Source organism: Apteryx mantelli, chromosome 14 (assembly GCF_036417845.1).
Source record: "Apteryx mantelli isolate bAptMan1 chromosome 14, bAptMan1.hap1, whole genome shotgun sequence".
In the NCBI taxonomy this organism is placed as follows: Eukaryota; Metazoa; Chordata; class Aves; order Apterygiformes; family Apterygidae; genus Apteryx; species Apteryx mantelli.
The window spans coordinates 9,477,806-9,489,973 of record NC_089991.1 but is presented as its reverse complement, the minus strand read 5'-3'; the positions used below and the strand labels follow the sequence as shown (position 1 = coordinate 9,489,973).

Genomic DNA, 12,168 nt, shown 5'->3' with positions numbered 1-12,168 from the left:
CTCAGCGCCATCGCTCACCCCTCGGCCCGGCGCCATTGCTCACCCCTCGCCCTGGCGCCATCACGCACCCTTCGCCTCAGTGCCATCTCACACCCTTTGCCCCGGCGCCATCGCTCACCCCACGCCTCAGTGCCATCGCTCACCCCTCACCCCGGCGCCATCGCTCACCCCTCACCTCGGTGCCATCTCACACACCTCGCCCCGGCGCCATCGCTCACCCCACGCCTCAGTGCCATCGCTCACCCCTCACCCCGGCGCCATCTCACACCCCTCACCCCGGCGCCATCGCTCACCCCTCACCCCGGCGCCATCTCACACCCCTCACCCCGGCGCCATCGCTCACCCCTCACCTCGGTGCCATCTCACACACCTCGCCCCGGCGCCATCGCTCACCCCACGCCTCAGTGCCATCGCTCACCCCTCACCCCGGCGCCATCTCACACCCCTCACCCCGGCGCCATCGCTCACCCCTCACCTCGGTGCCATCTCACACACCTCGCCCCGGCGCCATCGCTCACCCCTCACCTCGGTGCCATCGCTCACCCCTCACCTCGGTGCCATCTCACACACCTCGCCCCGGCGCCATCGCTCACCCCACGCCTCAGTGCCATCGCTCACCCCTCACCCCGGCGCCATCTCACACCCCTCACCCCGGCGCCATCGCTCACCCCTCACCCCGGCGCCATCTCACACCCCTCACCCCGGCGCCATCGCTCACCCCTCACCTCGGTGCCATCTCACACACCTCGCCCCGGCGCCATCGCTCACCCCTCGTCCCAGCACCATCACGCACCCCTCGGCACTGGCTGGGCCTCAGCACCATCACGCCCCTTTCGCTCCGGCAGTGCTGAGGCCTCAGCGCCATCGCACACCCCTCACCTTGGTGCCATCCCACCCTCGCTTTGGCGCCATCCGGGCCTCGGTGCCATCCCCATCCCTGTCCCCTTCCCTCCTGCCCCGCTCTAGTCCTCTGGCCACCAGATCAAACCCCTGGCACCCACGCGGCCTGCACTGCCTTGGGGCAGGCACCGGGGACCCCGGCGGTGGCTGCACAGCCTGACCCCATCTGAGCCCTCGGCCCCTGGCTCTGTGCACTGAGCCTGCCCGGTCTCAGCAGCCTGGGGACCTGCAGGGCTCCTCGGGTACTGGGGCAGCATCACCCGTGCCCGGGGCAGGGCAGGACGTGGGAGGGAAGGCAGCCGGGTGCGTTGATGGGAGCGTTGGCACGGTCCAGCGTGCCCCGCCATGCGCCTTGTGCTGCCAAGGGGGATCCTCATCCCTGACCTCCTCAGAGCCAGCCCTGGCACCTGGCTGGGCTTGCAGCTCCCTACCAATCCCATAGCCCCTGGGGGGCTCTGTGCCCCCCAAGCCATGCTGGCTGCCACCTGGAGCCGCTGACGGCAGGAAGGGCTTTGCTGGGAGGCCAGCGTCAGGCTTTGTGAGGAAAAGCTGCCTGCGATGTGGACTCCGGCAGAGCTTGGCAGAGTGGAGTGGTGGACGTGCAACTTTGAGTCACCAAACTGATGCCTAAGCAGTTTTGCCCATCTCCTAGGTTGGGGTTCCATGTTCATCAGCAACCACAAACCAGTCAAGGATATTTTAGGATATTTGTTAGGAAATATAAGTAACTAACAGTTACAGGATAAACCGCAGAGCACCATGGCAACCCACTCATGTAAATGCTAATAACTGGGACGCAAGGTAAGCGATTAACCTATCAAAAGCAGAACCCTAACATTAAGTTGGGTGCAGATCTATGCAGAGAAAAATGAAGTGTTTCCAGCATGAATATGCACAAAAGCAGTGCAGCATTAGCACGCTGCAGTCCTGGCACGGTCTGTGGGCAGGGGGGAGCAGGAGGTGGCTGTGACCTGTTACTGCCCCCCTTGCACCCTGCTGCAGCATGTATGAGCGATGCAGATGGGGGGCAATTGTGCTTCTTCCCTTCCCTTTGTCAGAGCATAACGGCATTGTTTGGCTTGGCTTTGCAGCAGGAGTTATAAATAAAAATGTCTCACCAAGAGTGCGTGACTCACGGTCCTCACCACAAGGATAACCTCTCTGCTAGGAAACCTGATCCAAGGACTGAACTGCAGCATGCAAGAATCCAACAGATTGCTTAATTAGCATAATTGATCCAAATGGTGAATGGACAAGCCCCTTGCCCAGCCTGGGCTGGGGTATGCTGCTAGGGAAAAGTGAGTGTTTTTTGTGTCCCTCCAGCCCCTTGTCCTGTGCCGTCTCTGACCTCCAGCTATCTTCATCCCAGCCCTTGACCTGCTCCAGAGCCTGGTGGTTTCTCTTGGACGAGAGCAGGGAGCACAGGCAGAGGGTGACGTGGCCTAGGGCAGCTCTGACCAGACGGGCCTCGACATTAGCTCCTGCCACTCGGGCAGGGTTGCAGGGCAGGGTGAGTCCACTCCCAGCAAGCTTGCCCTGTTTGGCCCCAGGACAGCTGGCTGCAGCCCTGCTGTCTCCCAGCACACTCAGTCGGGGCCCTTGGGGCTGGCAGGGAGAGTAACGGCCTTGCAGCCCTGGCTGCCCTCTTTCTGCCCCCATCCCCTGCTCGCAGCATCTCTTGCTGCTAATTTCAGCATGGCTTTGGGGTCTGGGCGAGGTGCACTCTGCTGCTGTGCTCTGCCTGGCACCATCTAGTGCCACTGGGCCAAGGGGCCAGGTCCAGGGCACTGGTGTCACCTCATCCTGCTTGGGCTGGGTGGGATGTGGGAACTGGGGGTGTGCTGAAGGTGGCAACACGCCTTGTACGGGAGGCTGTGCCAGCTCTGTGCGCTGAGAAACGGCAGTGCCTGCGGCCTATCTCCACCATCTCAGCAGCGGGGAGCTCTGTGCGCTGGGTGTAAGGACGCAGCCCTGTTTGGAAGCTGCAGTGCTGGTTCCAGGAGCACCTGCACCCCGGCTGCATTGCTCCATCCCATGTCCACGCTCTGATTCCTGGGTCCTAGACGTTCCTGCCATGCTGGCATCCGTGCTGGCCGGGACTGCCAGTTGGCCATTGGCAGGTCTGAGTCCAAGTGTGCATAGGCCATGATGCAGCATGATGCTGTGGGGAGAGGAATGCTGTGCCCCAGTGACCTGCCCAGCGGGGCCCAGTTTATCCTGGGGGTAGCGAGCAGGGAGAGGTGATGGCTGGGTGACAGCTGGCTGGGAGATTTGCTGACGGCATTATTTAATGCTGTGGGTAAATGGAGAAACAGTAGCTAATTCTGGAACCTTTAATCCTCTTCCTCCTGTGGTGATGGGGCGTGTGCCAGGCACGCAGCTGCCGGCTGGCCCTGAGGATGAGCCCCTGGCAGCTCCCAGGCCTGCTGTGGGCTGTGGTGACTCTAGACCATGGGTGAGGTGCAGAAGGTAAGTGAGATGCAGCTACATCCCACCTGCTCTGGCGTCAGTGCCCAGGCACCAGCTCCTGGCTGCACCATGGCACTGCCAGGCAGGCTGTCCTGCTGGGGCTGGACAACGCTGGGAAGACCACACTGCTGAAATGCCTGGCATCCGAGGGGGTCAGCACCATCATGCCCACCCAGGTAGGTACTGCTCCAGGCAATGCGTGGCAAGTGGGTGGCAGGTCCTGCCTTCCCCTTGTGTGATGCTTGGGTTTGCTTCCCCGTGCAGGGGTTCAGCATAAAGAGCGCCCACTCGCATGGCTTCAAGCTGAATGTCTGGGACATCGGGCGGCAGCACTCCATCCATCCGCACTGGAGGAAGTATCTGGGCAACACCAACCTGCTGGTGAGTGGGGCGGCTGCAGGCAGCCCCCCCACGCAGGATAGCTGTGCACTCTGCGCTGGGGCCCCTGTAGCCCTGCAGTGCTGTTGCAGAAGGCACAGGGGCCGTGCAGCCAGGTGCTCACTGTCCCGTTTGTCCCCGTGGCAGATTTATGTCATTGACAGCGCAGACCAGAAGCACTTTGAGGAGATGGGGCAGGTATGAGGGGCCAGACCCTGGGCAGCAGAGCCCTGGGGCTGGGCTGGGTGTGGTGGCGGGGTCCTGGGGCTCAGACTGGGGTGCTACTGCTCTCTAAGGACTCAGGGGAGGAGTGAGGCTGTACTCTACCGTGGGGCAGTGCTGCTACGGGTTGTCCCCTGTCGGGGTAAGCTGCCCCTAGTGCTATACGGGAAGGGCTTGTGGTCAGGGTCTCTACCCAGCACCGCAGGGGATTAGCATGCAGATCTGCCCCACTCCATCGTGTGATAGCCCAGGGTTACCTGCTGGGGTCAACTCTGCCCCTGTCCCAAGGTCCCCAAATTCCTTCTCTACAAGCAGCAGCTGACGGACAGCCCCTAACCCTGCCTCTCCCCAGTGAGAGCGTGTCGGAGTGACCCCTCGTTTACCTGCCTTACCCCTGTCCTCCCATGTCCCTAGCACCAGCTTAACAATATGACAAAGCAAAGATTTAGTCTTTGAAGCTCAAGTAGTGAATTCAGAGTTACAAAATCTGGAAATGAAACCGAGCAGGGGAAGGTGAGACTCTGAGTGCCAGTCTAGGCTGTACCAACATCAGATGCCTCCTGGAACAGAGGTGTGGGTGAGCCAGACAACATGGGGCTGACAGCAGGGCTTGTTGGGGCACTATGTCCAAGACTGTCTCGGTGCTGGGAGTGTTTTACCTTCTGGCAATACTGAATGCAGCTCCCAGGTTCTCTTCAAGGCAGATGTAGTTTCAGGAGCACATGTCTCTCCCTTGGGATATCTGGCAGATAAGACCTCACAGCTTCTTCGGGCACATTATCAGCACCAGCCAGGGGAATGAGTGAGCTGGAGTGAGCTGCTCCATCCCACCCCAGGCAGCCCGGGCCAGCTAGGGCAATGGCAAGTGGCTCGGGCAGCTCCACAGAGGAGGGCTTCCTGGGGCAGCACTCCTGGGAGATGGTTCTCACTTGGCAGGAGCTGGCAGAGCTCACTGAGGAGGAATCTCTCATGGGAGTCCCGCTGCTGGTGTCTGCCAAAAAGCAGGATCTAGTGACTGCAACACCTGCAGCTGAAATTACAGAAGGGCTGAGCCTCCACACCTACCGGGACCGAGAATGGCAGATCCAGTCCTGCTCAGCCTTGTCTGGGAAAGGAGTGCAGGAAGAGAGGCAAGGGCCTGTGGGCTCTGCAGAGGTGGGAGAGGAGCTAAGGGCGTGGGATGCTCTTGGGGCTACACTCTCATCTGTCTCTTTTCATTCCAGGATGGGATGAACTGGATTTCCAGCCAGATCATGAATCAGAAGTGAGAGCTGCTAAGTGCAGGACTGGACCAAACTGCACATTCCTTAGCCATGGCCAAGCTCTTGCCCCTAGGCTCCCCCTGAAGGCTTGCCTAGGCCTTGACCCCCAGACTACCATGCTCAGAAGGGTTTTCTCACCCAGTCTTTCATTGATCAGTCAGCTTCCCTCCTCTACCTGCCTCCTGGTCTTCCACAGCTCAGACTCCTTATACCCCTCTAATCCTCCTGCAGCACCACTGCTGTGAAGGGAAGCATATGTCCCACCGCACACCTGTCAAGGGCTTGCACACCTCCAAAATGAAAACCCACTCAGGACTTGTCCATCAACACTGCTGCCACACACTGCACAGACACTGAAAATGCTGCTGTTGTGCACACACTGCCCAGGTTGTAAATACTGTACCCCAGGCACGGCACCACTGCACCCTCACATGTGGCACACATTCCCCTCCATTCCTGTAGGATGTAACTGTTGCTGCCCCCACCACAGTACCTGGCTCAAGAAGGCCTTGGTTCAGTATCCTGCACTCGTCAGAGAAACTCCTGCACACACACACAAGATCTGGGATAAGCACAAAGACGAAGAGAGGATCTGGCTGGGCAGTCACTGACGGAGGGTTTTCATTCCCTTGTGACAGCCTTGGTCCCAGCCATGCGACACACGTCACTGAGAGACGGCGCCCTGCAATATTACCTTGCTGCAACACTGCCCTAAATGCATCCCAGCTGGGGCTTCTGTTTCCCAGGCAAAAATCCCCATCTCGAGGCTAGAAGACTCGATTCTACAGCCAACGGGGCCAGCCAAAGCTGAGTGCCTGTGTCGCTGGACGTCGGTGGGGCACTGGGGAGCTGCTGCTGCTGCGCCCGGCAGCCCCAGGCCCGCAGCGCGGCCCGCTGCAGCACAGCCCGGCGGTGGACGACGCTCCGGTAAAGCTGACTGCGACCTCCGTGCTGCCTCCCTCGTTCCTGCGGCGCTGCCCGGGCAGCTTTGCCCTCCGCCTTCCCCGCTGCCGCCCGGCGACGCAGGACCCAGCCGAAGTGGCGCCCTGTGGGGCCCCCGGCTGGGACGGTGCGAGGGAAGGGCCGGGGCCGGGGCCCGGGCGACCCCGAGCCTGGCAGAGCCGCGGGCGCGCCGCCGCCCGGCGCCATATTGTGCGACGTTGCCATGGCGACGAGCTGCCGGCGCCGCGCGTCTGCGCCGCGCGAGCGGGTCACGTGCCGGGGGAGGGACACGAGCCGCGCACGCTCCCGCGCGTCCGTGCCCCCCATGAGACTACAGCTCCCGGCATACTGCGCGCCGCCACGGCCGCGCAATGCACGCCGGGAGCGGCTCTGCTGCTCCGCCCCCTTCTCGCGCCTGCCCGCCCAACTGGTGGCGGGCGCCCTTTCCCCGTTGGCCCCGCTCCCTTTTGTCATTGGCGGCGAGGAGTGACGTATGTCCACGGGAGGCGGGAAGGTGCTGATGAGGGCGCCGCTCATTGGTGGCGCCGGTTGCCGTTTCCGGGCTGGGGCCCGGCGGCGGAAGCGGCGAGGCGCAGCGCGCCGGAAGACGGAAGCGGAGGATGGCGGCGGCTGCGGGCGGGCTGCTGGCGGCCGCGCTGCTGCTGCTGGCGGCGGCCGGGCCGCGCCTGGCGCCTGCCGAGCTCACGGATGGCAACAGCGAGCACCTCAAGCGGGAGCACTCGCTGATGAAGCCGTACCAGGGTGAGCGCCGGGCCGGGGCGGGCGGGCCGGGAGCCCCGGGGCCGCCGCTCGCTGAGCCGCGCTTTCTGTGCCCGCTGCAGGCGCGGGCTCCGCTGCCATGCCGCTGTGGGACTTCCAGGGCAGCACCATGGTGACCAGCCAGTACGTCCGCCTGACACCTGACGAGCGGAGCAGAGAGGGCTCCATTTGGAACCGCGTGGTGAGAACCCGGGGTGGCGGAGCCCTGCGACCCCGGGGGAGCCCTGGGGGGGAGGCCGCCGGGGGTGCGGGGTGGCACAGCGCCTGTCCCGGCTCCCGGGAGGGGCCTGGGGGGAGATGGCCAACTCTGACGCTGCCTTGCCGCCTCTCGCCGCAGCCCTGCTTCCTCAAGGACTGGGAGCTCCACGTCCACTTCAAGATTCACGGAGCCGGCAAGAAGAACCTCCATGGGGACGGCCTCGCCTTGTGGTACACGCGGGAGCGCCTGATGCCAGGTGCAGCGCACAGCGGCGGGGAGGGGGCGGGAGAGGGTTGCCTCACTGACAGGACACGCTGAGCCAAGGCCTCATCAGCACTCACATGTGTCCTTGAACAGCTTTAGCAGCTGCCGCTTGGAGCTGCCACTGTTCTGAAAAGTTTCTCTCTAGAGCTCCTATTTCCATATAATTTTACTAGATCAGGCTTCCTACCCTTGAGTGTCCTGTGCCTCCTGCCCTGGTAGCAGCTGAACTCAGTGACTTACCTTGCAACAGATGATTTGTGCAGCTCTTTTTAATAGAAGTCTTGCTAGTGTCTGGTATTTGGTGTTTCCCTTGGGGGGTTCTGCGGAGAGCGTGGCTGTGTGAAACCTGCTTGCAGCGGTTCATCAAGTCTCGTGTCCAATGTTCTCATGCAGCTGCTGCCTGAACAGAGTTTGCTCTGGGGTGAGGTGGGGCTGTATTTTTGGAAGAGATCTCAGTGTGCTGCCAAACTCACCACAAAATGATACTTCAGTACACGAGTAAAGGATTGCGTTACTCTTCTTCTCGCTTTATTTTGGGCTCCCTAAGAGATGGCAGAAGTGTATTTGCATGAATTTCTTCTGAGAACTTTCCATTTACTGTATTCTGCCCTGTTCCAGGCCCTGTCTTTGGCAGCAAGGATAACTTTCATGGACTGGCTATTTTCCTAGATACGTATCCCAATGATGAAGCAACAGAGGTGAGTAGCTGAGGGAGTTTGTTCTGTGCCGCAGAGGCTGCTTCCTTGTGGCTTTGCACTCTGAGTTCTTGATGCCTGGACCAATGCCTTTCTCCTTATACGAGGCTGTTCTTGCTGTTACGGGAGCTGGTAAAGGAAAGAGGACGTATGTGCATTAATGGAGGTAAGGTGCTTGCTCCATCTTCTGGGGTCGCTGACTATTCAGATCCATTTCCAAGACCTTATTTCTGCTGGTTTAGAGAGCTGTGCAAAGCCAGTGTTAACTATGCATCACCTACTAAGTAAAGTTAGAGAAATCCACCTGGAAGTTTATTCATCCCAAGCCCTGTTTTCTGAACTTACCTGTACTTTGGCTAATCAGTCCAGGTTGTTCCTGGCCTTATTCTCCGTTTCCAACCTATGGGTCTCTAAAATAGAAATTCCTCTGCTGTTTTTTTTGCTCCAGAATTCCCCTTGGCAGAAATGCAGTTCAATTCCATTAGGAGGTGTTGGTGCTGATGGTGCTTTATTTCCGTTTGGCCCAGTATGTGTGGATCTAGTTATAGTGCAGTCAGAAAACATAACTGTTAGTGAGATCTATTGCACCAAAACCACGATACTTGTCTTAAGCTGTGAAACACCTGGGAAATTACCCCATTCCCCTGCTTTCTTGATACTCGATGAGAGGTTAATTCTTGCCTCCAGTTGGCCTCTTACAACCCAGCAACTGCAAAACCTAAACGGTGGTTATGCTGCTAGATCGCTGTGCTTTGTTTTTAGCTTTCCTTTCTGGTCTTGTGCCTACTCTGCAAGTTACTTTTGGGGTGGGATGGTCTTAATGCCGTGGTCACACAGTACTGTGTAATGTCCTGGCCCATAAGGGGGCTTGATACAGAAGATCACAGATGACTGCTCTAGTAATAAGAGGATCTAAAGCACAGAGGATATCTAACTAGGGGATGAGTTCTAGGCGAGGATTACGTTTGACCTAGGTCTCGGAAGGTGAATGTTGTTAGGTTTTTTGGTTTCTGAGGTTGCTTTGGTCAAGCACAGACAACCACGGGAGACTTAGGGAGAATTTGCTTCAGGTCATCCAGACAAAAGTCAGCAAAGTTTCATTCCCAAATGGGAGTTATTTCTGCTGCCTAACTGTGCTTCAGACAGAACGAGCTCTCACTCAGTTTAGAAGCAGCTTCACGTAGAAAAGGAGCCTTGATTTATTTGTTCTGCCCTTTGTACTGGACTGTGTAGGCAAAGCTGTGGCTCTGTTGCTGTGGGATTGTCTTGCTGAGGTTTCTGGCCAGGTAAGGGGATGGCAACTGTTCCAGGGCCACAGCTTGAAGGCTCCTGCAGGCTGAAAGCACCGATGTTTTCTCGTCTGCAGCGTGTCTTCCCATACATCTCTGCCATGGTGAATAACGGTTCCCTGACTTACGATCATAGTAAGGACGGGCGCTGGACGGAGCTGGCAGGATGTACCGCCGACCTTCGGAACCAGAACCACGACACCTTTCTGGCAATTCGCTACTCCAGAGGTCGGCTGACGGTGAGATGTGGAGGGAGCCCTGTGCCTTCTGCAGGGTGTCTTGTGCATGTTAGACAGGGCAGTTCTGAGGGTGGGTGTTGCTATGTCAGTAGGTGACTTGGAAACAGCTGGCCAGGCTTGGCTGCCTGCTTCTCCTGCACCTCTAGCTCCAGAAGAGCTGTAGACTGGGCAGGATGGCAGCGTGCTTTTTTTTGATGTGACGTTCCTATTGTGCATCTTGCAGGTGATGACAGATGTGGAAGACAAGAATGAATGGAAGAACTGCATTGACATTGCTGGGGTCCGACTGCCTACTGGCTACTTCTTTGGGGCTTCTGCTGGCACTGGAGATTTGTCTGGTGAGTGGGCTTTGCTCACAGGAATACATACCATTTGGTGCCTGGAATATAACACTATGGATGCAGTAGATTGCCTGTTTTCCCTGAATTTTCCACTGGGCTCTTCAAACCATGTTGGCTATGGGACCCGTGGTCTGGGAATGGAGGCAATTGAAAGTGGAGGAACACCTCAAACTACAGTTTGATACCTGGGGTATGAGGGTGGCTTGAGGGGAAGGAGACCTGGACCTGGCAGAGCACAGATCTAGGGGTCCTCTGAGGGCATGGACATCTCTCAAGGCCTCTGACAGTCTCTAGCGCTGATGGTTGTTTCCTAGACAATCATGACATTATCTCGATGAAGCTATTCCAGCTCATGGTGGAGCACCCTCCAGAAGATGAGAACATTGACTGGACCAAGATTGAGCCTAGTGTCAGCCTCCTTAAGTCACCCAAAGGTGAGTCTCCAAGCTTCAGAAACCTGATGTGGAGTTTTCAGATGTCAGGTCTGCATTCTTCTATGGCCTGTTGGAAGCTCAGTTGCAATAGTGGTGGTTGCTCATTCTGGATGTGAGTGCCAGTGTCACACATTGGCAACCAGTGGTTGCTGCCAGTGCAGTGGAAGAGAATGTGTCTTGTGGAGAAAACTTCAATCTGTCATTTGGGCACTGTGATCTCCTTGTTCCTTCTCAGTGTAGCAATGCTGCAGCACTGGCTTTTCCAGGAGCTGCTCCGCCAAAGAGTGGCATTGGAGCTGTGACTTCCTGGGTGCGATCCTGGAGAACTCAAGGCTTGGCCAGTCTAACTTTTCTTCTTCCTGCAGATAATGTGGATGACCCGACAGGAAATTTCCGAAGTGGGCCTCTGACCGGATGGAAGGTGTTCCTGCTCCTGCTCTGTGCGCTGCTGGGCATCATTGTGTGTGCTGTGGTGGGAGCTGTAGTCTTCCAGAAACGCCAGGAGCGGAACAAGCGTTTTTACTAGCGGAAGAACTGGGCCGTGGCCTATGCCCAGACTGATTTTTTTTTTTTCTAGGGGGAGCTGTAAAAACTGGTTTCTAAAAGCTGTTTCTGAGAAATATCAGAAGTATTTTCTTATCTGTCCGTTCTGCCGTAACTCCTGCCAGGTGCTCGGCGTTCAACGGGCTGGACCGAGGGAGGCAACTCCTGCGGCGGGGGCCTGTGTCTCCTGCAGAAATGCCCCTTGCCCCCAGGCTGGAGTGTGGGAGCCTGGAGGCAGCGTGGAGACGCTGCGCCCGTCGCTCCTGCCGCTGCTCCGGGGGGGTTCCCCGGGCAGACAGGACCCGCTGCGCTGCCTGGGGAGGGGGGGCTGGCGGCAGCGGGCATGAATGTAAGCGGGCTGTGTGGGGCCTGCAGGTGTGTAGGGTTGGGGCTGTGCTTGGGCCATTAAAGGACTGACACCGCCTGGGGGGCTTGTGTTTGTCTGTTTGTCTGGGGATAGGGAAGGTGGGGGTTCAGCCTTTGCGAGGGGGGGGATAGGCTGCTAAGGGGGAGGAGAAGCTGGGGGGAAGCATGGCCTGTAGCTCTGCATCCCGGGGAACCTTGGTCCTCCCTTGGGGGGGTGAATTGTCCCCCAGGGGGTCCTGGCTGGCTGGGAGGGGGAAGAAATCCCTAGAGGGACCCTAGAGAGCCCCAGCTGACTGGGGGGGGGGGGTGTCTGGCAGGGAGGTCGGGGATGGATTGGGGTGGAGTGGAGGGTCCCCAGTGGTTGGATGGGGGGGGAATCTGCTGAGGGTCCTGTCCAGCAGGGGGTGTGGGGGGAAATCCCTGGGGGGGTCCCAGCCTGTGTGGGAGGAATCCTGGAGGATCCTGGCTGGGAGGGAGGGGAGGGGAATGGGGAGACATCCCCTGGAGGGTCCCAGCCTGTGTCCAGGGGGGAGATCCTGGAGGATCCCGGTGGGGGGGGGGGGGTGATCGCCTTGCTGCTGCAACGGGAGGGAGGTTCCCTGCTCACAGGATGGGGGGATCCCCCGGGGGTCCTGGCCGGTGCATGGGGGATCCCGGAGGGTCTCGGCCGGGGCGATGGGGCGGTGCTGGAGGCTCCTGGCTGGTGAGGGAGCAGCGCGGAGATCCCGGCGGGTCCCCGCGGGCGGGGGGGGGGGGCCCGGAGGCCGCGTCCCGCCCCCGGCCCGCCCCGCCGGGCGGAAGGGAGCGGGGCGGCGCGGCGGGGCCGGGCGGCGTTTCCGGGGCAG

The 12,168-nt window shown here is 59.3% G+C and overlaps 2 protein-coding genes across 2 annotated transcripts; both read left to right on the top strand.

Moving 5' to 3' along the window:
• Positions 1–3,351: 3,351 nt before the first annotated feature.
• Positions 3,352–5,309, top strand: LOC106489772 (ADP-ribosylation factor-like protein 3). Its single transcript, XM_067305072.1, has 6 exons — positions 3,352–3,369; positions 3,411–3,545; positions 3,634–3,750; positions 3,895–3,945; positions 4,906–5,109; positions 5,193–5,309. The coding sequence occupies exons 1-6, from the start codon at positions 3,352–3,354 to the stop codon at positions 5,235–5,237; spliced, it is 570 nt and encodes a 189-aa protein (XP_067161173.1). The 3' UTR covers positions 5,238–5,309.
• A 1,461-nt stretch (positions 5,310–6,770) lies between these two features.
• Positions 6,771–11,381, top strand: LMAN2 (lectin, mannose binding 2). Its single transcript, XM_067304836.1, has 8 exons — positions 6,771–6,935; positions 7,016–7,134; positions 7,291–7,408; positions 8,035–8,114; positions 9,478–9,639; positions 9,863–9,977; positions 10,295–10,414; positions 10,780–11,381. Exons 1-8 carry the CDS (start codon positions 6,794–6,796, stop codon positions 10,938–10,940), a joined length of 1,017 nt encoding a protein of 338 aa, XP_067160937.1. The 5' UTR covers positions 6,771–6,793; the 3' UTR covers positions 10,941–11,381.
• The last annotated feature ends 787 nt before the right edge of the window (positions 11,382–12,168 follow it).

Excerpts from the sequence above, each read along its gene's own strand:
- LOC106489772 (XM_067305072.1), top strand. Across the intron at positions 3,946-4,905 it reads ACTTTGAGGAGATGGGGCAG|GAGCTGGCAGAGCTCACTGA; the intron begins GTATGAGGGGCC and ends CTCACTTGGCAG. Across the intron at positions 5,110-5,192 it reads AGGAAGAGAGGCAAGGGCCT|GATGGGATGAACTGGATTTC; the intron begins GTGGGCTCTGCA and ends TTTTCATTCCAG.
- LMAN2 (XM_067304836.1), top strand. The coding sequence starts at position 6,794 with ATGGCGGCGGCTGCGGGCGGGCTGCTGGCGGCCGCGCTGCTGCTGCTG. Across the intron at positions 9,640-9,862 it reads ACTCCAGAGGTCGGCTGACG|GTGATGACAGATGTGGAAGA; the intron begins GTGAGATGTGGA and ends TGCATCTTGCAG. Across the intron at positions 10,415-10,779 it reads CCTCCTTAAGTCACCCAAAG|ATAATGTGGATGACCCGACA; the intron begins GTGAGTCTCCAA and ends TTCTTCCTGCAG.